At 49.3% G+C, this 22,282-nt stretch overlaps 1 protein-coding gene across 3 annotated transcripts in view; it reads left to right on the forward strand.

The window, feature by feature from the left end:
• Positions 1-22,282, forward strand: part of COL27A1 (collagen type XXVII alpha 1 chain) — a 253,052-nt gene that overhangs the window by 157,625 nt on the left and 73,145 nt on the right. For all 3 annotated transcript variants that reach the window (XM_005309140.4, XM_065571907.1, XM_065571906.1), the window contains exons 12-21: positions 4,714-4,767; positions 10,585-10,692; positions 12,370-12,423; positions 14,990-15,043; positions 15,807-15,851; positions 16,619-16,672; positions 18,697-18,741; positions 20,493-20,546; positions 21,701-21,745; positions 22,107-22,160. In XM_005309140.4, the coding sequence (XP_005309197.4) occupies positions 4,714-4,767; positions 10,585-10,692; positions 12,370-12,423; positions 14,990-15,043; positions 15,807-15,851; positions 16,619-16,672; positions 18,697-18,741; positions 20,493-20,546; positions 21,701-21,745; positions 22,107-22,160 (567 nt within the window). The remainder of the gene's footprint in view (positions 1-4,713; positions 4,768-10,584; positions 10,693-12,369; positions 12,424-14,989; positions 15,044-15,806; positions 15,852-16,618; positions 16,673-18,696; positions 18,742-20,492; positions 20,547-21,700; positions 21,746-22,106; positions 22,161-22,282) is intronic.

The following is a 22,282-nucleotide window of genomic DNA, read 5'->3' on the forward strand; positions in this document are numbered from 1 at the left end:
GTTAGTCTCTAAGGTGCCACAAGTACTCCTGTTCTTCTTTTTGCGGATACAGACTAACACGGCTGCTACTCTGAAACCTATATAACATTAGTAGATGTGCAGGTGAATGAGCCCTTGATGGTGTGGGGCTGATGTGGTTGGGTCCTCTGGTGTCGCCAGAGTAGATATGGGGACAGAGTAGGCAACGAGGTTTGCTACAGGGATTGGTTCCTGGGTTGGTGTTTCTGTGGTGTGGTGAGTAGTTGCTGGTGAGTATTTGCTTCAGGTTGGGGGGTTGTCTGTAAGCGAGGACTGGCCTGCCTCCCAAGGTGAGAGTGTGGGATCATTTTCCAGGATAGGTTGTAGATCGTGGATAATGCGCTGGAGAGGTTTTAGCTGGGGGCTGTATGTGATGGCCAGTGGTGTTCTGTTATTGTCCTTGTTGGGCCTGTCCTGTAGTAGGTGATTTCTGGGTACCCATCTTGCTCTGTCAATCTATTTCCTCACTTCCCCAGGTGGGTATTGTAGTTTTAAGAATGCTTGATAAAGATCTTGTAGGTGTTTGTCTCTGTCTGAGGGGTTGGAGCAAATTTGGTTGTATCTTAGGGCTTGGCTGTAGACAATGGATCATGTGATGTGTCCAGGATGGAAGCTGGAGGCATGTAGGTACGTATAGCGGTCAGTAGGTTTCCGGTATAGGGTGGTGTTTATGTGACCATCACTTATTTATGGAACACTGACCCACAGGAACCCTCCTACCAACACTACAAGAAGAAGAACTCTGCGTGGACTCCTCCTGACGGTCGAAATGACAGACTGGACCTCTACATAGAGTGCTTCCGCAGACGTGCACAGGCTGAAATTGTGGACAAACAACATCACTTGTCCCATAACCTCAGCCGTACAGAATGCAATGCCATCCACAGCCTCAGAAACAACTCTGACATTATCATCAAAGGGCTGACAAAGGAGGTGCTGTAGTCATAATGAACAGGTCGGATTATGACCAGGAGGCTGCCAGGCAAGTCGCCAAGCCCACATTCTACAGGCCACTATCCTCTGATCCCACTGAGGAATACCAAAAGAAACTACACCATCTGCTCAAGAAATTCCCAGCTACAGTACGGGAACAAATCTACATGGACACACCCCCAGAACCCCGACCAGGGGTATTCTATCTGCTACCCAAGATCCATAAACCTGGAAACCCTGGACGCCCCATCATCTCAGGCATTGGCACTCTTACAGCAGGATTATCTGGCTATTTGGACTCTCTCCTCAGACCCTACACTACCAGCACTCCCAGCTATCTTCGAGACACCACCGACTTCCTGAGGAAACTACAATGCATTGGTGTTCTTCCTGAAAACACCATCCTGGCCACCATGGATGTAGAAGCACTTTACACCAATATTCCACATGAGGATGGACTACAAGCTGTCAGGAACAGTATCCCTGATGAGGCCACAGCACGCCTGGTGGCTGAGCTTTGTGACTTTGTCCTCACCCACAACCACTTCAAATTTGGGGACAATTTATACTTTCAAGTCAGTGGCACTGTTATGGGTACCCGCATGGCCCCACAGTATGCCAACATTTTTATGGCTGACTTAGAACGACGCTTCCTCAGATCTCGTCCCCTAGTGCCCCTCCTCTACTTGCGCTACATTGATGACATCTTCATCATATGGACCCATGGAAAGGAGGCCCTTGAAGAATTCCACCTGGACTTCAACAATTTCCACCCCACCATCAACCTCAGCCTGGACCAGTCCACACAAGAAATCCACTTCCTGGACATTACAGTGCAAATAAGTGATGGTCACATAAACACCACCCTATACCAGAAACTTACTGACCGCTATACGTACCTACATGCCTCCAGCTTCCATCCTGGACACATCACACGATCCATTGTCTACAGCCAAGCCCTAAGATACAACCGAATTTGCTCCAACCCCTCAGACAGAGACAAACACCTACAAGATCTTTATCAAGCATTCTTAAAACTACAATACCCACCTGGGGAAGTGAGGAAATAGATTGACAGAGCAAGACGGGTACCCAGAAATCACCTACTACAGAACAGGCCCAACAAGGACAATAACACAACACCACTGGCCGTCACATACAGCCCCCAGCTAAAACCTCTCCAGCGCATTATCCACGATTTACAACCTATCCTGGAAAATGATCCCTCACTCTCACAGACCTTGGGAGGCAGGCCAGTCCTTGCTTACAGACAACCCCCCAACCTGAAGCAAATACTCACCAGCAACTACACACCACACCACAGAAACACCAACCCAGGAACCAATCCCTGTAGCAAACCTCATTGCCTACTCTGTCCCCATATCTACTCTGGCGACACCATCAGAGGACCCAACCACATCAGCCCCACACCATCAAGGGCTCATTCACCTGCACATCTACTAATGTTATATATGCCATCATGTGCCAGCAATGCCCCTCTGCCATGTACATTGGCCAAAGTGGACAGTCCCTCCGCAAAAGAATAAATGGACACAAATCGGACATCGGGAATGGTAACATACGAAAGCCAGTAAGTGAACACTTCAATCTCCCTGGTCGTTCTATTACATATTTAAAAGTCACTATCATTGAACAAAAAAACTTCAGAAACAGACTTCAAAGAGAAACAGCAGAACTAAAATTAATTTGCAAATTTAACACCATTAATCTGGGCTTGAATAGGGACTGGGAGTGGCTGGCTCATTACAGAAGCAGCTTTTTCTCTTCTGGAACTGACACCTCCTCATCTATTATTGGGAGTGGACCACATCCACCCTGATCGAATTGGCCCTGTCAACACTGGTTCTCCACTTGCGAAGTAACTCCCTGCTCTCCATGTGTCAGTATATAATGCCTGCGTCTGTAACTTTCACTCTGTGCATCTGAAGAAGTGAGGTTTTTACCCACGAAAGCTTATGCCCAAATAAATCTGTTAGTCTTTAAGGTGCCACTAGACTCCTTGTTGTTTTTGTAGATACAGACTGACACGGCTACCCCCTGATACTTGACATCTTACAGAGTGATCCTCTCTACACTACCCAGGATGTGTTGCTTCTGGTGACTTTATTAAATTGAGTGAAACTTCTGACTACACCTGCATGTCAAACCAGGCACTTCTACCCAATAGTAAAATTCAAAACAATTGGATAGGTGTGCTGGTTGTTTTGCCGGCAAATGTACTTTTTCTGAGTATCGAATAGCTGGTAACCCAAGATCTATGCATCTGTTTGTTCTTTGTCTGTTTTGCTGGCTATGTATTTGGTGCATTAATTTTTCCATAGCAACAACCCCCCATATGTGTTTTTCACTTTTTATTAAGGCAAAGTTTCAATAAAACATTAACATACGACATTGTACATTACTTGTTACTTTTTAGGATCAAGTTAATAGTCGAGCTAAAGATTCTGGCTTGCTGGCTAGGGATCCCTCCTCCTCTGAGAACGCTGAAAAGGGTGCCCAAATTTCTGTCCTCTTTTTGGCAGGTCTGTTGTGTATGTACTTGGTTTTTGAACCATTCCCTTAGTTTGGGGGTGCTTTTCTTTTTCCTGTGGGAGGCAGTCAGTGCTCCGTACGCCAGCAGCTACTAGCAGTTGAGAGATTAATTCTTCACTTCTATTGGGTGAATGTACCTACTAGAGAGGAGGATTGCTAAGGGAATGTCTTCTCAGCAGGGTCCTAGAGCCCGGCCTTCAGCCCCAGCCCAGAAGTCTACACAACAATGAAACAGCCCCACAGCCTGAGCTCCGTGAGCCAGAGTCGGCCACGGGTTTTTCTTTGCTGTATAGACAACCCCTAAATGATCATTTGGTAATAAATATTCAACAATCTGTGCTATTTGGTTCTGAATTGCATGCCAGTCCTCCCTAGTGACTGGACATGTCTGTCACTATGTATAAAATCTCCTCTTTCACCACAATTTCTCCAACATATATCCCCATCCTTCTCTCTCTTTCACTCTCTCAATAACCTGGCTGGTGTGAAGTACTATTAAAAAGGTCTCTTAAAGAAACTTTATTGTATCTTGCAACAGACTATTTGTATTAATATTTTATATCCATTCCCGAGGATGATTTTTTCTGAAGTGATGTTTATTATAGGACCTACACCAAGTCAGTTCTGGTGTTCTTGCATTCTCTCTGCTGACTGTTCAGCCACAATTAACTAATGGTCCCTAAGCTTGCTGATGTAACTGACAGTGCTGATGCACAGACAGGGAAAAAAGACAGGTGTGCTCTTGACAAGTTGTATTATAAATATGCCTCGGAAGGTACGTGGTTTGTATAACAGGAAATTTGTGGGAGCCAAATGGAATGAGAGAAAAGGAGGGGGAAGACATCTTGTCTCATGTTCTAGTCTCCAAAAGAGAATTATAAGCAGTGGAGAGAGAGTTTGCTCCCACAGCCTGTGGTTGAGTACTTGATGGTGCCTTTGCCATAAAGCAGGGGAATGCAGGGAGAACAGCACACAAGGGCCGTTTCCGCAGAGCATTCAGAGAGCTATGATGCGGATCACCCTGTCACGCAGCATGTGACTGAGATTGCCAATTCTACCTTTGTGTATTGTTCATTGTCTCCCCTGTAATGGTGCCTTTAAACGAGGCTGCAAGGCCCAACATTCTTTCAACACGGTCAATACTGCAACAGGATCCGGGCTTGCTGGGGGAAAGTCAAACATCCATTGATTTGATCTGTGTGTGTGCAGGGTCCGCCGGGATATCCAGGAGACCCAGGAGATAAAGGCCGGTTGGGGTATATGGTAAGTGCTGGCTGCCTATAGCTGCTGTCTCAGGTAGGTGTTAGCCCAGTCCAGGTATGTGACCTTCCAAACGCTAGGGCAGTAAGACATATTCTAGTGTCAGGGTTGGCCTCCTTCTGGTGGGCAGCTGTACATACAGAGGGCATGATTCGGAGAGATACGGGGCACGCACAATTGCGCTGCAATAACGGGGAATGGCCTGTGGGTTCATCTGAAATACCAGATGGGGATGAGATTGGCTCACTGTAGACAGGATAAGCGGTGGAGGGCGGGATTCCCCTTGCTGGATATTTGTGTCTTGTTTTTGTTCCTTTGCTGTCCTCTGCTGTGAGTGATCACCCGCCTCAAGCACAAGGCGGGGCTGGTTTGAGCCAGTGTGATTTCGTCAGTCCTTGTCATTTTCATGAGTTCTATAACCACCCCAGTCATCGTCACCCATTCAGAGAGATACTTGTACTAGCATTGGGATGGCGATTCTGGGCCTTCATTAGAAGCATCAATAGAGATGCAGCAGGTGACACCTTCACTAAAAACTGAACCCCTTGTCTATAGGAAGTGAAGTGTGAAATTGGGGTTTGTGCTCTGTTCATTTACTTGTGTGTGTCGTTCCAAACCTGCTCTGTCAATCATCTTTAGGGCACATCCTGGAAAGCATCCCCCTCTTCCCCTAAGCTTTAACTCCAGACAACTCTGAATCTAAACAGATCTCTCCACTGCTCCTGTCTCTCTCGCTCCCTTCAGATAGGAGCAGTCCGAGCCTATGCCCTTCTTTCCTTCTTATTCATGCTGGGGTGAGATCTCCTCCCTCTCTCAGCTGGGACTGAGCAAACCGCTCTGCAAAATTCAGCTGAGATTTTCAAAGCTATCTAAGGGATTTAAATACCCAAATCCCATTAAAGCACAAGGGGAATCAGGTGTCCAAATCTCCTGGGTGGCTTTGAAAACTGCACTCTTGATCTGTACCTAGTTCACATAAAGGTGGCTGTTTTTTTTTCTGAATTAAAAACCATCCTCTTCTCTGAGCCTCTGCTCACCAAACACTCGGCTGTTTCCCAGTGACGGTCCTCTTGTGTGACCTTCAGTTCCGGGTTCTCCCCCAAGAGGCCCATTTGTCTTTAACTGCTGCAGGTCCAGCCTTCACAGTTATAAGAGACAGTAGATTTTCCCTGACCTCATTGTTATACTGTTATCTGGCAGTACATTCACCAGTCTGGTAACGATGCCTTTTTAATTGTGCTCTCCCAAGCTTTCCTCATCCCACAATGTTCCCAGTGATAACATCCAATCTACCCGCAGTTCCCTTTTGCTTCCCTTCCCCATGCTGCTCCCTTTCATTCATTTTTCTCCTCTCCCCCCCCCCCCCACCCCCACTTTCAGAGGAATCAGCTGTTCGTTTCTCTTGCTTCTGTTTTCTGAGTGAGTTGTTTCCTCTGGCCTGTGTGTCTAGGAAGAGCGTATGGGAGGAGTGGGGGGGGGGCAGAGATTCTCAGCTTGATTCATGCAAATTTAGGTCATTGGCAGATTTTTTCCTTGGCTTCTAACTGGAAGTGGGCAGTAGCCCATGAGAGCTTATGCTCTAATAAATTTGCTAGTCTCTAAGGTGCCACAAGTACTCCTGTTCTTTTTGTGGATTCCACAAAGAGCTCCATGGAGAAGAAACAGGCCTTTTGATGAGTTTTAGTGTTGGGTTTTTTTGGGTGATATTTTTCCTGATTTCTCTAAGGTCACTGTCTTCCAATTGCTGATGTAGCTAGTGCTTCATGGCCTGTGCCTCAGAGCAGCATGGAGCTCCACAGGGAACACTGCCCACCCCCAGCACAACCAGAAAGTGCTCAGGGTCTTGTGTACCACTGGAGAAGCTGTAGATGGTCTTTCTCAACTCCCGCCGTTAATCCCCAGATGCAGCCTCTCTGTCTTAGTGAGGGATGCAGGCAAAGATGGTATCTCTTGGGCCTCTGGGGATCAAAGCCAAAGGTGAGTTAGCCAGACTGCAAAGTAAACATTAGCAAGGGGAAAACTTTAAAAGGTTTTGCTAGGATAAGCACTCAGTTAATGATCTGACCTATGCAAACCTCCTTGTGTTTGCGAAAATGAGGCTGGCTGATATTTCTCATCCTGATCCTAGCCAGATCAAGTCTGTGCAGAGCCAGGAGAGAATTGACTGGTTTCAAACCTCAGTGTGGAAGTTTGTGTCTGGTTTGAGTTTTGTGAAAAAGCTCAGGGCATTATTCCTTTTTCCTGAACTGGTTTACCCCATCCTTAGTAGACCCCAAGTCCTCCCTGTCTCAAATGTTTTTCCAGACTGGAGAGTTTAGGGCAGAGACAGTTGTGGTTTCCCAGATATCTGCATATGGAATGCATAGTCGTGGCGGGAGTTAGGGGGCAGATTCTTGTAGCTTCTGCTGAGCCAGTGCTGGGCATCTTTCAATATGAGGTCGCTAAATAGCACCGCAAAGCTGGAAGAGCGTTGACATCTCAGAGGCATGGAGACAAAGAGCCCGGAGCTGTTTTAGCATCTCCAAGGCCCATGGGATTAGATAGCAGAGATAAAGTGGTTTGCTTTTTTTTTTAACCCCCGACTAAGTGCATTGTTGCCGCTTTATCTCTCCAAGCCCTGTCCAAGTAGTCACTCCTTGCAGTGTTTTTTGAACTGCGGGCTGAGGAATTGAACAAAGATGTCTGGTGCACTGGTCCATTTGGGCTTTGCAAGGAGGGGGCATAGAGTGATACATCTTTTACAAGATGGAAAAGCTTCTTTAGTGGGGGGTACGTATAGTCCGTAAATCCAGATGTCTCCCGTCTGTTTGTGGAGAATAGAGGAGGGTAACTCTGGGGAATCGGTAGCAATGAACAGTGTCCTTCCCGTGTATTTTACCAGCTGCCAACATCTGGAAGGTTTCACTAATCGTGTTAAGCAGACAGAATGTAAACCTTGCAGGCTGTCAGTGTAACTTCCATCAAATGGTACCAAAATTATTCATCCATTCGCATAAACAGGATCGGCGAGGGGGTTGGCTGAGGGATTAGTGCAGGAATGAAAAGGAACCATTTTTCTCCGAGTGCAGCTGTGCCCCTGATGTGCTTCGAAAGCAGGTCTGCATCCCAGCTAGGGGGTTGAGACTGAGCTCCCATCGCTGTGTAGCTCTGAACAGAGACCCAGATTTGCAAGGGAAGCGAAACTCTGCATTGTTTGAGGTTTGAATGAGCAGCTTTGTCTGGTGCTTGCATTAGTTCCTCAAATGCCGCCCATGTTTCTGATCCCTGTTGATCTACTCCTGCCGCACACACATGGAATATACTGAACAGCGTACCACACATGTAGAGGACCTGCTCTTTGTCATTGTCCAGGTGGACATGTTTATTTTCCAAAGGATATAGACTCAGCAAACCAGAGAAGTCTCAACAAGGTTTCGTATCCCAGACCAAATCCTGGATTCCTGAGTCTCTTTTCTCAGGCAGCCATTGAATTGATTTTAGAGATTCAGCCTTACGGCTGACCTCTGCCGTTGGATCCGTGTCTGTGGGTTTGAACGTTTCAGCACCGGAGTTCTACCTTTCTGTGGAGGTTTGCGCTCGCGCGGTCCCGTGGCTCTGCAACTCCAGAGGACGGTAACACGTTTTTAGCTCAAGGTCCCAATAATAAGCGTTGGGCAGAACCGGTGGAAAGTGATGCCACCGTTTTGGTATAAAGTTGTGCAGATGGCATGTAGATGAGATTGGAAACTCTTTGGGATAGGAACCTTCTTTTGGCTCTATGTTTGTAGAGCATGGAGCGTGACGGTTCTGGTCCATGACTGGGACGCTAGATACAATAATGATGATCATGTACAGCAGGGCTTCTTGGCTAAGACACCACCAGACTGATTTAGTAACATATTGTGTAATGAAGTGCAGATCTCTACTGAAACTTGAGCCAAGCATCTTTTGATCCTATTTACATTAAAGAAGAAATTTCATTCACCTCCATACATATCCCACCTCCCCGCTAGCCATCTTGTACACACCTCTTCCTCCTCGGTGCCATGTACCAGTGCAGGGTGTGCCTGGCATATGTACCATTCCAAGAGGTGAGTCCAAATTTGCATCGTGCTCTGTACAGAGGGGTTCAGGACATTAGTTGGTAGGAATGTGAGAAATCTTTCCCCACAGCGACGTGACCTAGAGCCCTTGGGATGATATGATTGTGGTTGTAGTTGAGGAGGGACTCACCCAAATGGAGCGTTTGGGTTTGGTGCGGATTGGGCCTGTTTTTTGTTTTGCCGGTATTGGTTCCAGGGCTGGCTCCAGGCACCAGCTTGTCAAGCAGGTGCTTGGGGCGGCCGCTCCGGAGAGGGGCGGCACGTCCAGGTATTCGGCGGCAATTCGGCGGACGGTCCCTCACTCTGCCCGGGAGCGAAGGACCCTCCCGCCGAATTGCCGCCGCAGATCGCGATCGCGGCTTTGTTTGGTTTTGTTTTGTTTTTTTGATTTGGCTGCTTGGGGCGGCCAAAACCCTGGAGCCGGCCCTGATTGGTTCATTGGTTCCTTGAGAAGAGTTTGGCGATGAGCGGCAGGCTGGCATTTCATGAGCTGCACCAGGCAGGAAGGTCAAACCAATCTCTGAGAGAGACAGCCAAACCACTGCCGTGCCAGCGTCGAATGGGCGTATCCCTCTGTCTCCAGCTGCATTTTAATAGACGGCCATTGCTTTATAATGACGAGCCCCTGGATGGCCCAGAAACGAGCTGACCCGTCTTTGCTGCCACAGTTTTGTTGTCATCGTTGGTTGTTTTTGTGGAGACAGTACTTCCCCCCAGCAAGCTGCTGTTGCGTAGGTGATCTTCATGCCAGACTTGACAAACTATTTTTTTCCCCCCATTCTAGTTTTTAAAGGCAAGTGCAGACTCTGCAGTAAAGCCTGACGTCTGCAAATGCGCGCAAACACAATGGTGGAATCAGAACTTGGGACCCTTGTGTTTTGGTGGTGGTGTTTTTTCACATTTGTGACTTTCCTCTGTCCCTGGTGATACTGCTACTCAGGCTACGTCTACATTACAAGCTAGGGGTGTGATTCCCCTGCTCATGTACCCAGACTCACAATGGCATAAGTAGCAGTGTAGCCCTGGTAGCGTGTGTAGTGGGAGCGGAGGCGCGGCTGACCCATACCGAGCACATACACAGCGGTTTCGGTGAGTCCAGCCGATAGAACATTGCTCTGCCACTGACATTGTTTTGTGTGTTCAGATTATCGGCTCTTTGAGGCAGGGACTGTAATTATGTGTTTGCACAGGCTATAGCCCGATGTGACCGTTACACCAATCATAACTGCAACTGCTCTTGGCTCTGCAGAAGAAACCGTTGAAAGTAACCAGGTCTTTGAGTCTGTTCAGGCTTCTGCACACCTGAAATTGCCAGAGAGAAACCTCTGAGCTCAGTCAGCAACGTGCAGTTGTTAGGGCTGAGACAGACGGACAAGGCCTTTGCTTGACCTTCTCCTGATGTCGCCTTTATTCTCTTTCCTATTCTCCTGCCTCCATTTCCTTTCTTGTCCCGTAGCCAATGAATTTGACTTCAATGTACTATCCATTTCATCATGACCAGGATTTTGGTTAATCTTCCTGCGCCTTCTTTACCTCCACCCCTTGGTTCTTAATCATGTTTACAGTGGAAATAAAACACTTCACCTCTTTGGACGCTGCTGATTTCCTCCCTCGGCGCACAAATATTTTTACTGAGTCCTAAGGCAGAACTGAATGACCAGGCAGGAGTGTAAGATAGAGCTTTATTTGTGGTGTTCCTCTGTAGCCTCTTATTGATCCACCTGCTTTCTCTCTGCAGGGGGAGTCTGGACTTCAGGGCTTCCTGGGACACGCTGGTTTCCCTGGCTCAGATGGGCTTCCTGGAACGGATGGAAAGCCTGGACCACCTGGGTTACCAGGAGAGCAGGTGAGAACCTGGACATTAGCTTGAAGGATCACTTTGCGCTTCATTAGAATTGGTTATGGGCCAATTTATTGCAAAACACTTAGCACTAACGCGGAGAGATCCCATGTTTCAAAGTCAGAAACTGCCAAGAGTTTTGGATGCTCTGGCCAGATATCATCGGATACTTTGCAACAAAGAGGTCAAGGCACTTCCCATTGTCCCAGCTGATAGTGTGTAGGCAACCGGCAAGCTCAAGGTGATGTTACGGATAGGCTTATTTGCCTCCTTTAACAAAAGAAAAGGCCCACTCCAACTATAATTGGATTTTCTAGGCACTACTTTAATAATAATGCCTTGAAGATTCACATTTAACAAGAGAAAGAGGAACAGCGTATATGGTCAACAGGGCATAGTTAGTGTCTCTGGATCAATCTGAACTCCTGGAGTGCTTGATTGCATTGCTGCATTTAGTTTCCTAGGTTGTTTTTACAGGAGGGAGAAAGGAAAAAAGACAAGAGAGAATCTGGCTGCCATCCACTTGTCTAGTTCACAAGCTCTGACTTCGTTTGTGGTGCTTGTCTATTCTTTGAACTAACGGCCCTACCCTTAACTAGCCTTGCATGCCGACTTCAGTCGGGAAAGTGCAAACTTTGATTCAGGGTCTTGTGAGAGGTTTATATGGAGAGGGATAAAAAATTGGTGGGGATAAGAAGCAGAAAGCCAGCAAGAAAGCAGCTAGGAAAGCCACGGGACAGCCAGAGAAGCACTTTTAACATGGCCCTAAGAGGAAGCTGAGAGACAGAGCTTATTGGGCAGAGTTACAGGCTGGAAAGAGGTTTGGAATTGTGAGCAACGAAACTGCCTCCTATTGTTTGTTCCTATTGTGTTCGGGGAAACAGGACTTTGCACACATTCTTTGTAAATAAACAGGATTGCATCAAGAAATTCCTGATTCCATCACCAATTTCTTCTCCTAATGGAAGCAACCTGCTAAAGTCACAAGTATTGGCTAACCACTCTGGCCAAAAGGGGCAACAATATCATTGGGGCATTCAGGGGGGAGACATTTGGTATAAAACAACTGCAGATGAATTAGCACAGGGTGAGCTCTTCACACAGCTGATTGGCTCATGAGGCCTGAGAATTGTGACTGATCTGATGAGCAGGGTCAGATTAACCCATCACTGGGCCCTAGACAAACATACATTTCGGAGCCCCTACCTTCTAATACGAATAACAACAAACTACTGTACAGCACACTGGCCACAGCTGGACTGGCCATGGAGCCATCAGGACTGGCTGCCGCTTGGAGAGTTGCTCACTATGACGGAAGGACGGCCAGGTCAAATTTGAGTGAGTGGCATTGCAACCTGGCACATGGGGTGACATTTGGGCTCCCTATGAATTTGGTGAAGACGCCTAGTTCACCACAGTGTTAATCCAGCCCTGCTCATGAGGCTGCAATATGGAGAAAGTGCCAGGCTCAAAAACTGGCCCGTGGCCTATATAAGTGGGAGCAACTTGGGGGAAGCCAACTGAGTTGCGCCTACTTACAACAGGCTTGAATTTGGCCCGGTGAGTATCTCCACCGCGGTTTGAGAACTGCTGCCTCATTCTGCCACACAAGCTGTGTCAGTTCAGGTCTCACAAACATAAACCGGTCTTCTGTGTCTTCCATTCCTTCTTCCTTGTTACCAGGGCCCTCAGGGATTTAAGGGCGACCAAGGTCCAGCTGGAGAGAAAGGAGACCAGGTGAGCAGGTGGCAATGATCTGGGGGCAGCAGGGAAGGGGGAATCCTTAGGTTGAGGGGTTTCATTTGCCTTGAATACAGGAGACGTGACTCCACCCTCTCTCCACCCCAACCCAAAGCTCCCTCTTTAGAAGAGGCATCATGTTGCAAATAATACGTTCCTCTGGGATCTGAATCACTGCAGCCTTTCATGCTCACTTACTTTTTCCAAGCTCCGGTTTTCAGAGGCTGATCAGCCTGGTGGTTTGAGTTCCTCTGAATCACCTCGGATTTATCAGCCTGGATGGAAATGTCCATGCAAAGTTCTTTCAGGCCAGGTCTACACTAGGAAATTAGGTCGGTATAAGTACGTCACTCAGGGGTGTGAAAAATCCATGCCCCAGAGCAACACAGTTAAACTGACCTAACCCCCGGTGTGGACAGCACCTAATCAATGGGAGAATTCTCCTGTGGACATAGCTACACCTCTCGGGGAAATGGATTAACTATGCCGATGGGAGAAGTCCTCCTGTCGGCGTAGATAGCATCTTCGCTGAAGCTTTCCAGTGGTGCAGTGGCAACGTTTTAAGTGTAGACCTGCCCTCGGGCAAAATAAATTGAGTTCTACTGGTTTGGGTTCCTTTTTCCTTTTCTAAGCCAAAGACCTTAGCAGCAATTTTTAAAGCTGCCTAAAGGATTTGGGTACCCAATTCCCATTCATTTTAATCATAATTGGGCATCTAAATCCCTGTGGTGGCTTCTGAAATGTCAGCCCTGATTTTTAAAAGCAAAAAATTCAGTCTAAAAACATTTAGTGTGGAATTTTCAACCGCGCCTGAAGGAATTAGACACATGGGAGGAGATTTTTCAAAGGCACACATGGCAGGCAGGTGCCTAAATCTCATTGGCTTTCAGTGGGAGTTATGCACCCATATGCTGGTTGTGCCTTTGACAATGTCCTCCTAACGCCCGCCAAATGTCAATGCGAGTTAGGCACCTATCTGCTGTTTCTGCCTGTGACTATTAAGAGAGTCAATGGGGGTTAGGCACCTGACTGTCATTTGTGCTTTTGACTTTCACGGGACTTATGGTTCTCAGTTACTTTTGAAAATTCCCCTATTTACAGTACCATATTCCTCATACCTTCCAGTAATGCTCATGATCTAGAGAGAATACTGTGACATCAGTTTTAACAGCTTCCATCCCCATTGCGTTATGTTAGAGGGTCCATAGACACGTCTGGCGTGATTTATATGTTAGAACAATTCAATTCATACCACAATTGTCTGAAGGGCTAACTACAAAAAAACAAAAAACTGTCCTTATCTTTAAAATAAGTAAATTTTAAAAAAAGCACTACTTCAAAATATTGTTCTGAAATAGTTCTCTTTTTATTCAGATACTTACATAGATCTTGTATTGATCCTTGTAGTATATAGTATCTGACCTCACAAACATGAGTGATATCAGGAATCATATCCCTTCCCCTCTGCGAAGTGAGGCAAACTCACCCAAGGCCTGTGGGAGAAGGGGGAATTGACTCTAGATCCACAAGTTAGCATGATCCAGTGGAGTGAACAGGGGCCTGGGAGCCTGTGAGGCCTGAGTTCAAATCCCAGCTCTCCTTTTTGCCTCTGTCACTTTGGGCAAGTCACGTGGGCCCAGATTTTCCCGGGATGCCTCCACTTTCTGGGGCCCATTTTGAGACTTCCTGTGGCCTGATTTTCAGAGGCGCCAAGCACTCTCGTGCCCATTGGCTTCTGCTGGAGCTGAGCATCTCTGAAAGTCAGCCACTTAAAGACTCTCCGGTCGGACGCGCAGAAACGGAGTCACCCAGAGTCAGTTGCCTCTTCTGAACAGCTTGACACTAATCTCTTTGAGTCGGTGTCACCATCTGTACAACAGCAGTGATGCTTGCCTACCCGCAGGGCTCAACGGGGGGCATGTAAGGATGCGTTACTCGATTAACTTGGGGGATTTTCGGTGCGGCCACTTGAAGGTATAGGGTCAGATTTTTCAAAGTGCTCAGCCCCTGCCATCGGGGCCGGATTTTCCCAGTGCTCAGCACGGTGGGGGCAGATTGGGAGCGGCGCACTTTTGAAAATTTGGCCCTGGGGGGAAAAAAATCAAGACTATCCAGAATTCTAAGGCTTCCCCCGTGTCCCTCACTGTGCCTGGCGGGTTCTCTATGCCATGCCTACAAAGCACCAGGCCCGTTAAGCATGACGGATCCAGGGTAGCAGCCTTAATTCTGAACGTGGTTCTACTTCAGTTTGTTTTGTCGAGAGCTTGCAGGCCTTTCCAACGTACGCAATCCCACCTCTTTAGCAACCCTCATGCACTGAGCACAAGTGGTTTATGGAAGATGAGGTAATTACATCACTTATGCCAGGCTAGAAGACCGTTTTTTAAAGCTAACTGCAGCCTCTAAGGGTAACCCAGGTTGTTGCTGTGTCCTAAGATGGACCAGGTTTGGGTCATGTTAATTGCATTCAAATCACCAGCACTCGGAGAGGGAGCAGGCTGATTGCCCCCAGCTGGGTAATAGTTCTGCAGTGGTTCTCATGTCTCCAATGTACCTGTTTCAGGGGTTCTTGGGCGACCCCGGACCACCTGGGGAAAAAGGAGAAAAGGGGACAAAGGTGAGTTCACTTGTTCTGAGCCTGGTCACGGGGACCCAGTGGATATGAGACGCATGCAAAAGACGTTGCTGGCGGCTGTGTTTTTGAGTCACTTTCATGTGGAGCACTGGTTTTCGGCAGTAAGCCTTCCAGCATCCCCCATGGCCTTGGGGCTTTCTGCCATGTTGCATGGATACTGGCTTTTGCTCCCCTCTCACCTAGATGAAGCCAATTCTGCTTAAGTCTCATCATCACTCAGAAAATAAATCTGATTCCTCTCTGCACCTTCACGTCTGTGCAGCCCCTGTGTGCTGAATGAGCTCGCAGCCCCGGTACAGGTTCCTTCAGCTCTTCGTTGCTTTCTCCTTCCTATAGAAGGTGCCAACCCTTCCCATTGTTCCGCATCTCTTGTGTTTTAGGAGGAGGAGGGGGTAGGTTGGACTGTAGTTCCCCTTCACGATAAAGAGCCTACAGCAGAGAAGGGAAAAGACCTCCTGGCTGGTTGGCGTGCAGTCAGGGCAGCGTCTCCCAACCAGGCCTGGCTTTGGGGGGTACAGAATGGAAATCCATTTGGTGGGACAGCCGCGTGACTCAGCAGACCCATTGCCCGCCCTGCGAAAGGGGGTGCTGATCAGTCCGTGCTCACCGCGCTCTGGCCTGGTTCAGGATCCCAGCAGGCATGAGGCGTCCCCTCCCCTCCGGCACTGCTTTCTGCTGCACGGGGTGCGTCTTCCTGAGCTCCTCTGTGCTGGTCAGTCACTGTCTGTGCTTTTTGCTGTTTCAGGGAGTGAAAGGACAAAACGGCCCTTCTGGACCTGCTGGAGCTCAGGTAAGTTGGCAAAGAAACCAGCTCCTCTCATCCTCTGACCACCTCCCAGGGTTCCTCTCTCACCTCTCTTTCCACTTGCCCAGTAGTCGCTTTTGCTTTGAGGTCAGGGGGTTGCTTGAACCCCAAACTCAAAGCAGAACTCAGGGAGACGTGAACCCGTGTGAAGTGAAACAAGGGTCTCCCACTCCAAAGGCAGCAAAAAGAGCCAAGCATCTCACAGGTCTAGTACTGAGCTTCCAGTGCCTCTTGATTCTGTCATGCAGCATCCCTCCAATTCCATTCTGCCCCTTTGCTCTCCTGAGCAGACACTGTCCCATAGCTGGAATGGTACCTAACTTTGATACCTTTTGTCATCCCATGAGGATGGGTGGTCTATAGTGGTTAAAGCACATGACAGGGAGTAGGGCGATACAGGTTCTGTTCCTGGCTCTGACACCGATTCATGTGGCTTTGGGCAAGTCACTCAATCTTTCTCTACCTCAATTTACACACCTGTCAAAATTAGGATGATGCTACTGGCCTTTTGGGGATGGGGAGGTGTGTGGCGAAGCTCCTTAATGCTTGGAGACTCTCCCCCCGGGGAAGAAACCCTTGTTGAATGGCCATGGCACTTCAGTAAATAGTGGACAGGTCTCCCAGTGTTCTGAGTGCCTTGAGGTGGGACTCTCTTGTCTTGGGTTTGACTCTTTAAAGAGGCAAGTGAGGTGGCCCTGTGCCTGACATGTCTGTTCCTAATCCTCTCCTCAATATGTTGGCTTGTTTCCCAGGGGATGATGGGTGTCAAGGGTGCTTCAGGGTTCCAGGGCCTGCCTGGACCAGAGGTAAGTGAGTTGCTTTCTTCTCCGTGGTATGCTTACTTCCCTAGTGTTGCAGCATCTGTCTGTTCATGTGTCCTGAGACCAATGGAAACGCTAGTGCACGGAGGAAGGGATGAGTCAGGCAGTGCAGGACATTAACACAGCTGTGTCATGTCCTTGGAGGGAGAGGGAAGAACTGAACTACCTTTTAGCACCATTCACTCAAATTTGGCCCAGCCACCCCTCCACCATCACAGGAGAGCGGTCGGGCCAAACCTGAGTGGCATTATGACTCCGCATGCCAGGTCACAATGCCACTCACTCATAGTGGAGGGGCAGCCGGGCCACATTTGAGTGAGTGATGTCATGACCTGGCATATGGGGTTGCAGTGCCACTCAGGTTTGGCCTGGCTAGAAAGTAGTCAGGCCATGGCCTAGGGGTCCGCCTGCCTCTATGGCATATGCCTGTCACCCTGGGGCATTGGGAGTCCCTTCTTATTCTGGTGTCAGAAGTAGGATCCCTTTCCAGCAATCCAAGTTCTCCATATGAAAGGGTAATGGGTCTCTCCGAATATGAATCCTAAAGGACTGAGGAGATACTCCTTTGTGAATGTAAAGCAGGTGAAATAACCCCAGTCTGTCTGCAATGCCCCATATGAGTTGAGGTGAGTAGGTGGATTTTGGGTGGATTCTGATTTGCAAGGGGGTTCATGCCAAACACTCCTCACAATTCTCATCCTTGGGGATGTGCACCTAATGGGACTTTGCTTGGGGTTTCAGATTCAAATCAATTAACAAAACTCAAAGTGAAACCCAGCCAAGTTGCTGAGCTGTGCCTGTCTTTGGGCTAAAGCCATGTGTAGCCAGAGTCCTGTATAGATTGCACCCAAAGCCATAAATGGGCCCTGTTTCACTTGAAATCCAGCCCGGCTTTGCCAAAGGTTTGTCAGTCTTGGGAAACTCAGCCTGTTCTTTCAGGTTTGCAACAGGCTGAAACCAGATGAGTTCAGGGTTTGGTGACAAACATTTCTACAAAAACAACAAGGAGTCTGGTGGCACCTTAAAGACTAAGTGCCACCAGACTCCTTGTTGTTTTTGTAGATACAGACTAACACGGCTACCCCCTGATACTTGAAACATTTCTACCACTCCACTGAATGGACTGATCATTCACTGGAGTTTATATAGTAGCCTTAAAGCCAATAGCCTCAGTACTGTACAACTAAAGCCACTGGACTCATACCTGTGGACACTTGACTAATTAACCAGTGGATTTTGTAAAAAGATAAATGAGGATTTTAATCACTTGCCCTTCACAATGGCCGCCTGAGTTCTAGTCAGAATTCACTCTCACAGGACTGGGGTCAGTTTGCCGGCCCAGCAGTGGATAGGAACACTGCTTGTGTGATGCTCTGCCCCTGGGCGGGTCATCCACAGCAGGGATTGAACCTGGTGTGCTGTACTGAAATGGTGTAAATTGTCACTCAAGGATTTTTCCCGGTCCTGCTTGCAGTGTATAAGGCTCTTTAGGGAAGTGTGTGATCTAGGCCTGGCAGCAGCCAGCCAGCCTACAGTAAGGTAGGGTGAGTTGTGTCTCTCTGTTTTAGGGAGCAGCCTGCTTTGTCTCTCTCTGTTTTTGGGTTCTTGTGTGTTATTAGTCTGAATTCTAAGAAATGAAGTAGTGTTATGTTGCAAGCTTCCAGCAAGAATATTTGTTTTTAATCTAACTTTTCTGAATGTATGCCATGAACAGAGCACCTGGGACTTCTGGATCTTAAAGCATGAGCCTCTACTGCCTAAGCTAAGAGACCCAGGTCCCTATCCGTGGCCTAGTCACCACCAGAGTGGAACAGAGCGCCACATGGCATGAGTGTGGGTTACACTTACATACCAGCAGTGGTCTGCATTAGATCGTCCTCGTTCACATACCAAGGTGGCTTTTTCCAGGTTATACTTGGTACTGTGTCACTCAGTAGGAAAGAGCAGAAGGGAAAAGGAGATGCTGCTTATAGTGTTGAGATCTCAAGTGTTTCTTTATCCTGCTTCAGGGGGAAAGTGGAGCAGTGGGTTCTCCAGGGCCGGCCGGACCTATGGTAAGTTTATAATTTTTCAGTTTAACCAATGGATAAAAACAAGGTTGTTCTTGTGCCTCAGACAGTTTTCACTGCTCAGGCTGTAGGTCACCCCAGCACTCCCCTAGTTCATTCAAGGCTGTTGTCCTTGAGAGCTGGAAAGGGAATTACAGCTGGTTGCAAATTTTCCGGCAAAATGTTTTTCTATTAGAAAATGCCATTTTGTCAGAATTGAAATTTTCCAGGGGAATGTGTCAATTTCAACAAACACTTATTTTGGGGGGGACGACATCAAAATGATGAATATTCATAAGGATGAAAAATTCTGTTTTGATGCTTTTGGGATGGAACCTTTTGATTTTTTTTTTTTTTTTTTGCTTAAAAATACATTTCATTTTATATTACAAGCTATAATATAACGTAAAACTAATCCAAATGGAAATGACCCATTTTCAAAAAGTCAGTTTCCCAGGAAGCTTTGAAATTGGAATTTTCACTCCAGGGTGGAATGACAGCACATTTCAAAATGGTGAATTTCCTGCGAAATGGAAATTCTGCTTTCTGCGCAGCTCTAAAGGAAATCTGTCCTGCAGGGAAAGGGCGGGGGGGGCATGTTACAGTGTGCACGAGATGGAAACACCATCTGCGGAAAGGAGAAAAGTGGAAGAAAAGGAAATTCCTTTCTCAGCGATCCTTTACCCCTCGGCTACACACCCACAAAGAAATGGCACTGTGGTGCGATTGGGGGCAGCTGTCTCTTCAATACAAGAGCATTACTGAGTTTTAAACATATGGCCACAATTGTCCCCACGGCTTTGCCCTGCCAGGGTTAGGAGACAGGGCATTGCAGACGCATCAGTCTCTGCGGGAATGAGTTGGCGGTGGGAGGTGGCAGCGTAGTGAAGTAAATCCCTGTGCAGCAATAAAAGGGAGGTGTGAGGTGGTAACACGGAAAGGAGTGGGACTGACCTACTCATGCCAGTGACGTGCTCTCTCCAGTTTGGCTCAGCCCCGTGCTTTATGGTGGCTGACTGGCGCTCTTTTGTGGATTAGAGACAATGAAATGTTATGATGTCTTATTTGTATAGTGACAGTACCTAGGAGCCTGGCTCACAGACCAGGACCACATTGTGCTAGGTGCTGTACAAACAGAGAATAATCAGCCAGTCTCGGTCTCAAAGAGCTCACGATCTTGTGCTTCTGGTGAACTCTGTCATGTGTTAACACCACGGAGCTGATGGAAATCCCCCGTGGCTTTCTCCAGGAATACTAGATTAAGAGATGTTAAGGCCAGACGTGTCCAGTAGGTCATCTAGTCTGGCCTCCTGTGCAACACAGACTATTAAATTTCACCCAGTAACTCCTGTATTGAGCCCAATAACTTGGTTTTCTGAGCTTCTTGTCTGTGTTGCTTCAACCGAGTGCCCTGCTCTGCTGGGGTCTGTCTCTGGAAGCCACAAGACAGAAACCACTGGTGGGCACTGCAAATCCAATGGTAGGCCCAGGCCAATCATCCAGGGACCAACCAATCTACAAGCAAGGGCCTAGCCAGGTGGCCCCAAAGCAGGTATAATGGAAGTAGCCACTCCAGTCTGGTCAACATTGCAACCTTGCTGGGAGAATTCACAGCTGCCTGGCAGATCTGACAGACCGCTCCCGCCAGCCCCCTGGCTTTCCTGACCGGTATTCGTGGAGGAGCGGACTGCATGGTTCTCCCGCATTTTATGACACACTGACTATGGGGACTGTATCTGTGTGTTGTTTTATTGCAGGGGGAGCCGGGGCAGCCGGGGCCAGTCGGATTACAAGGAGTCAATGGCTCTCAGGTGAGTAGGGTTACCATACGTCCGGATTTTCCCGGACATGTCCGGCTTTTGGGGGCTCAAATCCCCGTCCGGGGGGAAATCCCCAAAAGCCGGGCATGTCCGGGAAAATCGGGAGGGCTCGGCTGGGGCCTCTTTGGCCGGGGCCGGTGCGGGGCCGGACCGGGGTCGCGGGGCCGGGAGCCTGGGGGTCCGCTGGGCCGCGAGCCGGGGGGTCCGCTGGGCCGCGAGCCGGGGGGTCCGCTGGGCCGCGAGGTCCGCTGGGCCGCGGGGTCCGTGGGGCCGGGGGGTCCGCGGGGCCGGGAGCCGGGGGGGTCCGCTGGGCCGCTGGGCTGGGAGCCGGGCCGGAGCCGGGGGGTCCGCTGGGCCGTAGGGTCCGCTGGGCCGGGGGGTCCGCTGGGCCGCGGGGCCGGGAGCCGGTCCGGGCCCGCGGGGCCGGGAGCCGGGCCGGGAGCCGGGGGGTTCGCTGGGCCGGTGCGGGGCCGGGAGCCGGGCCGGGCCTGCTGGGCCGGGAGCCGGGGGGTGTGCCGGGCCACCGGGGGCCGGCAGTGCTGGGCGGGCCGGGGGTGGTCGGCCGGGGGCCGGGGCCGGCACCCCAGGGCCCGAGCCGACCCAGGCTGGAGCCGCCGGGGGGCCAGCCTGGGCCGCGCCTCCTCCCTCCACACTCCCCCTTACCTGCTTCAGGCTTCCCGCGAATTAAATGTTCGCGGGAAGCAGGGGAGGGGGCGGAGACTTTGGGGAAGGGGCGGAGTTGGGGCGTGGGCGGGGCTGGGGGCGGGGCCGGGGCCCGTGGAGTGTCCTCCATTTGGAGGCACAAAATATGGTAACCCTCCAGGTGAGTCCCTCTGGCTCCAGGCACCAGCTTGTCAAGCAGGTGCTTGGGGCGGCACATCCAGGTATTCGGCGGCAATTCGGCGGACGGTCCCTCACTCCGCCTTGGAGCGAAGGACCTCCCGCCGAATTGTCGCCGCAGATCGCGATCGCAGCTCTTTTTTTTTTTTTTTTTTTTTGGCTGCTTGGGGCGGCCAAAACCCTGGAGCCGGCCCTGCCTACGGGGCAGCATGGGGGAAGGTGGCATATACTTGCCGTTGTGTACCTCTCTTTCCTTGCCTGCTGTGCCACTTTAGTGAGCGTGCCTACGTTTGCTTTGTTCGTAGGGAGAAATGGGCCCTTCCGGCTTGCCAGGCCCACGGGGCCCGAAGGTATGTCTTAACACTAGCCTTGTGATGACAGCAGTTGCTATGGGGACCTTTGTGAAATGAGTTCAAGGGTGGAGCCCAACTCCCAGTGGCTGTCTCTGCCTGGCACCAGATAGCTCAGCTCACTAATTGGCAACCAAGGCCTGGGTGGAGGGAGGTTTAATTGGCTTGGAGGCTAAAGAACCCTTCTCCATCTTTGCACCTCCAGCCCATGCTGCAGACACTCCCGCTCATTTCTTGAAAGAGGTGAATGGTGAATAAGGAATGCAGCGCATCTGAAGAAGTGTATTGCAAGGTGGCACTTACGCTCAAGTTAATTCAAACCTAACTGTAGGGTGCTTTCACCCCACCCTGTTTTCTGTAGGGACCACAAGGCTTGCAAGGGAGACGTGGACCTCCAGGGCCTAGAGGATCACAGGTAAATTGCTCCTGGATGCGTAATCATCTTCTGAGTACAGAACACATGACATTTCCAAGGCCACAGGTGTCCTATGGAGTACCCAGGAGAAGTGGGGCCTTGTCTGAGTCCAGGGCCGGCTT

The sequence above is a fragment of the Chrysemys picta genome, chromosome 18 (assembly GCF_011386835.1).
Source record: "Chrysemys picta bellii isolate R12L10 chromosome 18, ASM1138683v2, whole genome shotgun sequence".
Classification (NCBI taxonomy): Eukaryota; Metazoa; Chordata; order Testudines; family Emydidae; genus Chrysemys; species Chrysemys picta.